Source organism: Triticum dicoccoides, chromosome 7B, assembly GCF_002162155.2.
Source record: "Triticum dicoccoides isolate Atlit2015 ecotype Zavitan chromosome 7B, WEW_v2.0, whole genome shotgun sequence".
NCBI classification, from domain to species: Eukaryota; Viridiplantae; Streptophyta; class Magnoliopsida; order Poales; family Poaceae; genus Triticum; species Triticum dicoccoides.
In genome coordinates this window covers 171,666,861-171,677,878 of record NC_041393.1, presented here as the reverse complement: position 1 = coordinate 171,677,878, position 11,018 = coordinate 171,666,861, and the positions used below count along the sequence as shown (strand labels likewise).

At 45.2% G+C, this 11,018-nt stretch overlaps 1 protein-coding gene across 1 annotated transcript; it reads left to right on the top strand.

Moving 5' to 3' along the window:
* The first annotated feature begins 6,954 nt into the window (after positions 1-6,954).
* On the top strand, positions 6,955-9,780 carry LOC119337930 (BTB/POZ domain-containing protein At2g04740-like). The gene is made up of 5 exons (XM_037610200.1): positions 6,955-7,611; positions 8,096-8,852; positions 8,943-8,979; positions 9,079-9,212; positions 9,290-9,780. Exons 1-5 carry the CDS (start codon positions 7,113-7,115, stop codon positions 9,627-9,629), a joined length of 1,767 nt encoding a protein of 588 aa, XP_037466097.1. The 5' UTR covers positions 6,955-7,112; the 3' UTR covers positions 9,630-9,780.
* Positions 9,781-11,018: the final 1,238 nt, after the last annotated feature.

Here is an 11,018-nt window from a genome sequence, read left to right as displayed (position 1 = left end):
CACCCACTTAGTTTCTTTTTGAGCTTTCATACACTTATAGCTCTAGTGCATCCATTGCATGGCAATCCCTACTCACTCACATTGATATCTATTAATGGGCATCTCCATAGCCCGTTGATACGCCTAGTTGATGTGAGATTATCTTCTCCTTTTTGTCTTCTCCACAACCACCATTCTATTCCACATAAATTGCTATGTCCATGGCTCACGCTCATGTATTGCATGAAGATTGAAAAGGTTTGAAAATACTAAAGTATCAAACAATTGCTTGGCTGAAACCGGGGTTGTGCATGATTAAATATTTTGTGTGATGAAGATAGAGCATACCCATACTATATGATTTTTGTAGGGATAGCTTTCTTTGGCCATGTTATTTTGAGAAGACATGATTACTTTATTAGTATGCTTGAAGTACTACTATTTTTATGTCAATATGAACTTTTATCTTGAATCATTTGGATCTGAACATTCATTCCACAATAAAGAAAATTACATTGAGAAATATGCTAGGTAGCATTCCACATCAATAAATCTGATTTTATCATTTACCTACTCGAGGACGAGCAGGAATTAAGCTTGGGGATGCTTGATACATCTCCAACGTATCTATAATTTTTTATTGTTCCATGCTACTATATTACCCGTTTTGGATGTTTATGGGCTTTACTTTACACTTTTATATCATTTTTGGGACTAACCTACTAACCGGAGGCCCAGCCCAAATTGCTGTTTTTTGTTGCCTATTTCAGTGTTTCGGAGAAAAGGAATATCAAATGGAGTCCAAACGGGATGAAACCTTCGGGAGTGATCTTTTTGGAACAAATGCAAACCAGGAGACTTGGAGTGGACGTCAAGAAATAAACGAGGCGGCCACGAGGTTGCCCGGTGCGCCCTAGGGGTGGGCGCGCCCCCACCCACGTGGGCCCCTCATGGATCCACCGACCTACTTCTTCCTCCTATATATATCCACGTACCCCGAGAACATCCAGGAGCACCACGAAACCCTATTTCCACCACCGCAACCTTCTGTATCCGCGACATCCCATCTTGGAGCCTTCGTCGGTGTTCCGCCGGAGGGGGAATCGACCATGGAGGGCCTCTACATCATCTCCAAGTCCTCTCCGATGAGTTGTGAGTAGTTTACCATAGACCTTCGGGTCCATAGTTATTAGCTAGATGGCTTCTTCTCTCTCTTTGATTCTCAATACAAAGTTATCCTCGATCTTCTTGGAGATCTATTCGATGTAACTCTTTTTGCGATGTGTTTGTCAAGATCCGATGAATTGTGGGTTTATGATCAAGTTTATCTATGAGAAATATTTGAATCTCCTCTGAATTATTTTATGTATGATTTGTTATCTTTGCAAGTCTCTTTGAATTATCAGTTTGGTTTGGCCTACTAGATTGATCTTTCTTACAATGGGGGAAGTGCTTAGCTTTGGGTTCAATCTTGTGGTGTCCTTTCCCAGTGACAACAGGGGCAACAAGGAACGTATTGTATTGTTGCCATCGAGGATAAAAAGATGGGGTTTATATTATATGCTTGAGTTTATCCCTCTACATCATGTCATCTTGCTTAATGCGTTACTCTGTTCTTATGAACTTAATACGCTAGATGCATGCTGGATAGCGGTCAACGTGTGGAGTAATAGTAGTAGATGCAGGCAGGAGTCGGTCTACTTGTCGCGGACGTGATGCCTATATACATGATCATGCCTAGATATTCTCATAACTATGCACTTTTCTATCAATTGCTCGACAGTAATTTGTTCACCCACCGTAATACTTATGCTATCTTGAGAGAAGCCACTAGTGAAACCTATGGCCCCCGGGTCTATCTTTTATCATATAAGTTTCCAATCTATCTTTATTTGCAATCTTTTACTTTTCAATCTATATCATAAAAATACCAAAAATATTTATCTTATCTTATTATCTCTATCAGATCTCACTTTCGCAAGTTACCGTGAAGGGATTGACAACCCCTTTATCGCGTTGGTTGTGAGTTTCTTTTTTGTTTGTGTAGGTACGATGGACTTGTGAGGAGCCTCCTACTGGATTGATACCTTGGTTCTCAAAAACTGAGGGAAATACTTACGCTACTTTGTTGCATCACCCTTTCCTCTTCAAGGGAAAACCAACGCAGTGCTCAAGAGGTAGCAAACACATACTTAGAATGATTGGCTATCATAATCACTTGACTCAACTGGGAGTTAATCTTCCAAATGATAGTGTTATTGACAGAGTTCTCCAATCACTGCCACCAAGCTACAAAGGCTTCGTGATGAACTATAATATGCAAGGGATGGAGAAGACAATTTCCGAGCTCTTCGCAATGCTCAAAGCTGCAGAGGTAGAAATCAAGAAGGAGCATCAAGTGTTGATGGTTAACAAGACCACTAGTTTCAAGAAAAAGCGCAAGGGAAAGAAAGGGAACTTCAAGAAGAATGGCAAGCAAGTTGCCACTCTCGAGAAGAAGCCCAAAGCTGGACCCAAGCCTGAAACTGAGTGCTTCTACTGCAAAGGGACTGGTCACTTGAAGAATGGGAGCTCTATAGCATTTCTAATATTATATGTGGATGACATATTGTTGATTGGAAATGATGTAGAATTTCTGGATATCATAAAAGGATACTTGAATAAAAGTTTTTCAATGAAAGACCTCGGTGAAGTTGCTTATATATTAGGCATCAAGATCTATAGAGGTAGATCAAGACGCTTAATCAGACTTTCACAAAGCACATACCTTGACAAAATTTTGAAGAAGTTCAAAATAGATCAGTCAAAGAAAGGGTTCTTGCCTCTGTTGCAAGGTATGAAATTGAGTAAGACTCAATGCCTGACCACTGCAGAAGATAGAGAGAAAATGAAAGTCATTCCCTATGCCTCAGCCATAGGTTCTATCATGTATGCTATGCTATGTACCAGACCTGATGTGTGCCTCGCCATAAGTCTGGCAGGGAGGTACCAAAGTTATCCAGGAATGGATCACTGGACAGCGGTCAAGAACATCCTGAAGTACCTAAAAAGGACCAAGGATATGTTTCTCGTTTATGGAAGTGACAAAGAGCTCGTCCTAAATGGTTACGTCGATACTAGTTTAGACACTGATCCGGATCACTCTAAGTCACAAACCGGATACATATTTGTTTTGAATGGTGGAGTTGTCAGTTGGTGCAGTTCCAAGCAAAGCATCATGGCGGGATCTACGTGTCAAGCGGATTACATAGCTGCTTCAGAAGTAGCAAATGAAGGAGTCTGGATGAAGGAGTTCATATCCGATCTAGGTGTCATACCTAGTGCATCGGGTTCAATGAAAATCTTTTGTGACAATACTGGAGCAATTTCCTTAGCAAAGGAATCCAGATTTCACAAAAGAACCAAACACATCAAGAGACACTTCAACTCCACCCGTGATCAAGTCAAGGAGGGAGACATAGAGATTTCCAAAATACATACGAATCTGAATGTAGCAGACCCGTTGACTAAGCCTCTTCCATGAGCAAAACATGATCAGCACCAAGACCCCATGGGTGTTAGAATCATTACAATGTAATCTAGATTATTGACTCTAGTGCAAGTGGGAGACTGAAGGAAATATGCCCTAGAGGCAATAATAAAGTTTTTATTTTATATTTCCTTATTCATGATAAATTTTTATTATTCGTGCTAGAACTGTATTGATCAGAAACCTAAATACATGTGTGAATACATAGACAAACACGGTGTCCCTAGTGAGCCTCCACTTGACTAGCTCGTTGATCAAAGATGGTTAAGGTTTCCTAACCATGGACATGAGTTGTTATTTGATAACGGGATCACATCATTAGGAGAATGATGTGATGGACAAGACCCACCCGTTAGCTTCACATATTGATCGTTCAGTTCTATTGCTATTGCTTTCTTCATGTCAAATACATATTCCTTCGACTATGAGATTATGCAACTCCCAGATGCTGGAGGAATGCCTTGTGTGCTATCAAACATCACAATGTAACCGGGTGATTATAAAGATGCTCTACAGGTATCTCCGAAGGTGTTTGTTGAGTTGGCATAGATCGAGATTAGGATTTGTCACTCTGTGTATCGGAGAGGTATCTCTAGGCCCTCTCAGTAATACACATCATAAGAAGCCTTGCAAGCAAAGTGACTAATGAGTTAGTTGCAGGATGATGTATTACGAAACGAGTAAAGAGACTTGCCGGTAACAAGATTGAACTAGGTGCGAAGATACCGACGATCGAATCTCGGGCAAGTAACATACCGATGGATAAAAGGAATTACATATGTTGTCATAACGGTTCGACCGATAAAGATCTGCATAAAATATGTGGGAGACAATATGAGCATCCAGGTTCCGCTATTTTTTATTGACCAGAGAGGTGTCTCGGTCATGTCTACATAGTTCTCAAACCCGTAGGGTCCGCATGCATAACGTTTGTTGATGATATAGTATTATATGAGTTATGTGATTTGGTGATCGAATGTTGTTCGGAGTCCCGGATATGATCACGGACATGACGAGGAGTCTCGAAATGGCCGAGAGGTAAAGATTGATATATAGGATGATGGTATTCGGTCACCGGAAGTGTTCCAAAGTGTATCAGGTATTTATCGGAGTACCAGAGGGGTTACCGGAACCCCCGAGGGGAAGATATGGGCCATATGGGCGATGAGAGGGGAGCACACCAGCCCACAAGGGGTGGCGCCCCTCCTATGGCAGGAGGCCGATTGGGAGAAGGAAAAGAGGGGGTTCGCCCCCCTTCCTTCTCTCTTCCCCCTTCTCTTTTTCTTCTCCGGTGAAAAAGGCAGGGGGCGCCACTTGGGGAAACCCAAAGTAGGATTCGGATCCTACTTGGGGCACACCCTAGCTGCCTCCTCTCTCCCTCCCACATATATATATGGGGGGCGCCCCCTAGTACACCCATACATTATCTTAGCCGTGTGCGGCACCCCCCTCCATAGTTTACGTCTCTGGTCATAACTTCGTAGTGCTTAGGCGAAGCCCTGCGGAGATCACTTCACCATCACCGTCACCACGCCGGCGTGCTGACGGAACTCACCTACTACCTCGACATCTTGCTGGATCAAGAAGGTGAGGGACATCACCGAGCTAAACATGTGCAGAACTCGGAGGTGTCGTACATTCGGTACTCGATAGGTGGACTGCGAAGAAAGTTCGACTACATCAACCACGTTGTGAAACACTTTCGCTTACGGTCTATGAGGGTACGTAGAAACACTCTCCCCCTTGTTGCTATGCATCTCCTAGATAGATCTTGCGTGAGCGTAGGAACTTTTTTGAAATTGCATGCTACATTTCACAACAGGCGGCTGCTCAATCTTGCCCGGAGCAGCCGGATTCGTCCCCAACGTGTACCAATCGAAGCTTCCACCCGGATCCATGGCGACGGTGGCTGCAGCCTACTGGCGGCAAAAATGGCGGCCTTCGCACTCGAATCTTAAGTGGAGAATATGCAGGCAAGGAAGGCCAAAGCTATACACGGTGCGGGATGGCCGGAGGTGGCCGGAGGAAGCAAGAATCGCCGGATATTTGGGGAGGGGGTGGCGGCGGTACGACTGGCGGGCGCGGAAAGTTCCCTCCCACCAAGACTCTCAGGGTATAGGGGAAACCGCAATGGAGGAGAGGAAAACACAAGATTTGACGGTCGGGGGTGATTTTTACAGGTCGCCCTAAAAAAATTACGGGTCGGCTAAATATACGGTACCTGTTCTGGCTGGTTTTTCAGTCCGATGTCGTATATTAGCGGTTATTTTATGGTCGGGCGATTATAGCGGCTCTTCTAGATTCTCTAAGACTTATTAGGCCGTGTACATTACTAGGTGCTTGGGAGGTGCTTAAAAATAAAACAGGTTTTTCTGAAGCAGCAGTGCCTATTTCTATAGGAAAGACGCCTAATTAAGCGTCTACCCCGTACAAATAAGGACTGGTGCTTAAGAAAAGTCTGGTTTATTTCTCCAAGCACTTCTACTAAATATTGTGCATTATACAAGGCCTTTGATCACTACTCTAGCAGTCTTAGAAATCTTATTTCTTTTACAGAGAGAGTATAAACTAAGCCTAATTTCCAGTGCCACATGTATCACTTTGACATAGTAGAGCTCGTTATCGACCGAATCAGAATGATGGACGACGTACATTAGTACAGACACAAGCGTTCATATACACGCACATACACTCACCCCTATGAATGCACACCCTACCCCTATGAGCACCTCCGAAAGACTGAGCTTGCATATCATCTTGAGATTTACGAAGTCACCGTAGGCACCTCGTCGTCGACGGGAACGTCTCCTCCCACTGAATGCGCATCGCCGGAAATCCTGAAATAAATCCAGGAAAAAATGCGAGCACCAGGATTTGAACCCTGGTGGGCTGGAGATAACACAGTCCTTCTAACCATCCAACCACAGGTTGGTTTGCAATTTCATCTAATTTGACCTACATTAATACTCCCTCCGTCCCAAAATAAGTGTCTTGAACCTAGTACAAATTTATAGTAGAGCTAATACAAAATTGAGACACTTATTTCGGGGCGGAGGGAGTATAAACCAAAAAGACAAAATTGGACGTGAATAGTGTCAAAGTACTATTCACCCAAAGCTGCCACTATTCACATTTCAAAAAAAAAATGAATCTTCAAATGTACATCGGGTTTTGATGTAATTTTTTCGGAGTTGTAAATATACCGCACATGGATGTTGTCTTAATTTCAGATTATTTCGAAATATATAATGTAAACATTTAAGATTGATCTCAAGATCTCACCAAGTCTCCCCGTGGATATGGCTGCCATGGACGCCCGTCGCTGCTCTCCTGAGCCGCCGTTACCCGTAACAACTTCCCGGGGATTTAAGGAACGAGGGGGTGGGGGCGACATCGACCGTCCACGGAAGCAAGATCGACGGCCTCCCGGACATCCGAGCAAGACCACGGATGGAGAACGTGCCCGAAGGAACTGGTCCAGCAGCGGGGGAATTCCATCCGGACAAGTCCATTTCACACGTTCCCTGGAGCGCCGCGATTCACGGCCGGCCGCCGCCCGCCGACCGCCGCGAGACAAGAAAAGGAAAGAATTTCCCCGGGAGAGATGGTGTACGCGCCGCCGCCCGACGGCATGGGCCTGGAAATCGACCTCGACCTGGACCCGGAGGACCTCCACCCGACGGTGCCCCTGAAGAAGGTCCCGGCGGGGGACCTCTTCGAGGCGGCGCGCGCCGGCGACTGCGACCGCCTCACGCTCCTCCTCGAGGCCGGCGCCAACGTCAACGCGCGCGACCGCTGGGACTCCGTCGCGCTCTACTACGCCTGCCTCGCCGGCCACGCCGACGCCGCGCGGATGCTGCTCGAGGCCGGGGCCGTCTGCGCCGAGCGCACCTTCGACGGCGACCGCTGCCACTACGCCGCGCTCAACCTCGACCTCCGGAGGCTCCTCAAGTCGTTCGAGGCGCGGCCGCCCCCGCTCGCGCCGCTGCCCGCCGCGCTGCGGACCACCTTCCTCGCGTGCCCTGCCAACCGCGCCGCGTACCTCGAAATGTTGCTCCAGGAGGGCGCCACCGCCGAAGCCGCTGCCCTCGCTGAAGCCGAAGGTCAGCAACTTCTTGGCTTGCTTGTCGCCTGGATTGATTTGTGGATGCCAATCGGATTGGATGTTATAAGGATTGACAATACTAGATGGTTGGATTTGGGGGTGAAAAAATAGTTGATTTCTGTAGTTACTGTGATTACCAATCAGACCACTATTGCATATATTGTATGTCGCCGGAAAGATTGCACATTTTAAATGCGCCGTGGGTAACCGATTCATCTAGTTATATACCAATTCAGTACAAATATATGTCTGCCTGAATTATTTGAGCCAGCACAATGTGCACTGTATTTCTCAAGAACAACAGTGGTTCAGTGCATATGTAAGATATATTGTTGAGATATTTTCCTTTGATTTTATTTTTTCTGTAGTATAAAAATTTCTCATTCTGTGTAAGTGGTTAGGTGAAAATAGCAGCTTTATATTTTCGCTTATTTTGTGGAAGATTATACAACTGATAAGTTTTGTTAACAACTTTTGTGCAGGATTTGGGCCAACAGATGGTGCATCAACTGGCAGTCTGTTCCCCCCAGATATTACATTTTACGTGGATGGAAAACCTATTGAAGCTCATCGGGTCATCCTTTGTGCTCGATCGCCCTTCTTTGAACAGAAATTCGAGACAGACTGGAAAAACAGGAAGGAAGTGAGATTTTCTAATAAAAAATTATCTTTTGGTGCTTTGTACAACCTTATCCATTTCTTCTATGCCGATAGACTCGAGGCTCCAGTTGATGAAATGGAAAGTTTGTCACGCACTTGCAAAGTTTGCAAGTGTGAGGAGTTGCGTAAGTTAGTTGAGAAAGAAATTCTGCATCTTAGGTTTGCACTGTATAAGTCAACAAGTAAGTTGGGTTTGGAAAATTCACAGAGTCCGAGACGGTTCATTTTACTCGGGCAGTCATTGCCACGGGAAGATCGTCTTCCATCGGCATTGCGGCGTGTTCTTCAGAAATGTCTAGCTAATTCAAGAGAAGAAGAGTTCAAAAAAAGTGTAGCAAATGAGATGTGCAGAAACTGGAAGGATGATGATCTTGCTGATCTCACTGTAAAAGTAGATGATAGAGTCTTTCGTTGCCATCAGGTGATTTTGGCCTCAAGGTCGGAGTATTTTAAAACCAGACTATCTCGAACAGTGGATTTTCTTGAAGGTAACAATCGAGTGCATGCATCTCTGGGTCTCCCATTTCTTGAGGAGCATGACCTGAGTACGGAAGCATTTGAAAAGATGCTTGAATACATGTAAGATCCCTTTGCACTTTTTCTTGCTTGACCATTATTGTTATTGTTACTGCTCTTGTCTGGTTTATTCCCTGCTTGCGTTAATTTTAGGTATACTGACAATCTGGAGCATATGGATCCAACCCAGGTAAGATATGCTACAAAACATGATTCAGTTACCTATTCTTACAAAATACTGAAGTCGCTTCAGTTTGTTGCGAAACTAAACTGAAGTAACCTATCCCAGGCTGAAGAACTATTTGATGTCGCATCGAGATACCTGCTGTTTCCCCTTAGGCGCGCTGTAGCTGATTTACTGTTACCAAATCTGGAACATGTTTCACCTGCAGAGCTGTGCCATTGGTTGATCTTGTCAGACATGTATGTGCTTGTCATGCTTGATATCTTTCTGTCATCGTATTTTCTAATTTGTAGGTCAATATTTTCTCCAAATGCAGTTATGGCGTTATGAAAATAAGGGAGTACTGCCTGGATATCATTGCCTACAATTTCGAGATGTTTGCGGACATAAGAGAGTTCAGGGCTTTGCTCTTGACACTCCCACCGCCATCTGCAAATGACGCACTACGAACGACTCGTCCCAGCCAGCCCGGGGCTGCAGGGCACACTGACCAAGGCAATATTCTCGATGACTTGCGTGAGAAATGGTTGGAAGCGGAGGCTGCTGAGCTAGACGAGAGAGATCAGAGCGCAGCGCTGTTTGACCAGCGACTGGAGATGCTCATGCTCATTGCGGAGCGGGAAGCCTGTGATGATGACAATACTGCCCTCCATTGAGGACTGGAACTCTACCTTTCTTGTGTAGCTCTTTTGTAGTCTTCGCTGGAAGGGACTGATGTAGTGTTTCTGAATTACATGTCTCCCCTTTGTTTTACAATGGATGCTTCTTACACTGGAATGAAACCTTTTTGGAGCTTCAGCATGTTTCTGACTTGTTGCATGGTATCTCAATGGTAGTAGCTGATTTATTGTTTTAGCAAACGTAATGGCCGATGTTTAAAACAAACAGTGCTTTTTTTTTTTGCTTGAGTGATACCATCTGGCTATACGGGCCATCGTACGGTGATGCTCTGTTACAAGATTACTTCTGTATGGAACTTGAATTACACCAGTTTTTCTGTCAGATCTGATGGCTCGTCTTGATGAATCGATCTCCTTAAGCAGAGGAGTTTACTGTTTTTTGTTATTAATCTGCGTAAGTAAGCCAGTTGGGAAACCTGAAAAAATCGTGTGCCCTACTTGCATCAAATATCGACAAGGACCTCTTTGAATTGTAGGGATTTCAAAGCCCCGGGGAAGGGCCTAAAAATGTGTGTGCATTCTTATGAGCCCACTGAGGGAGTCCGGGATTAAGGGGTCCTCGGACAGTCGGATTATATACTTTGGTCAGACTGTTGGACTATAAAGATTCAAGATTGAAGACTTCGTCCCGTGTCTGGGTGGGACCCTCCTTTGCGTGGAAGGCAAGCTTGGCAATTCGGATATGTAGATCCCCTTCTCTGTAACCGACTCTATGTAACCCTAGCCCCCTCCAGTGTCTATATAAACTGGAGGGTTTAGTCCATAAGACAACATACAATCATAATCATAGGCTAGCTTCTAGGGTTTAGCCTCTACGATCTAGTGATAGATCAACTCTTGTAATACTCATATCATCAAGATCAATCAAGCAGGAAGTAGGGTATTACCTCCATCGAGAGGGCTCGAACCTGGGTAAACATCGTGTCCCCCGTCTCCTGTTACCATTAGCCTTAGACGCACAGTTCAGGACCCCCTACCCGAGATCCGCGGTTTTGACATCGACATTGGTGCTTTCATTGAGAGTTCCACTGTGTCGTCACGATAAGGCTTGATGGCTCCTTCAATCATCTGCAACGATGCAGTCCAGGATGAGGTTTTCCTCCCTGGACAGATCTTCGTATTCGGCGACTTCGTATTGCGGGCCAACTCGCTTGGCCATCTGGAGCAAATCGATAGCTGTGCCCCTGGCCATCAGGTCAGGTTTGGAAACTTGAACTACACCGCTGACATCCGCGGAGACTTGATCTTCGACGAATTCGAGCCCATGTCGGGAGGGCCGAACAGTCACGACGGGCACGACTTAGATCTGTCGTCGGACGGTGTTCGGGAGATCGCATCTGCGGCTGCCCCGGCCCTTAATCTGGA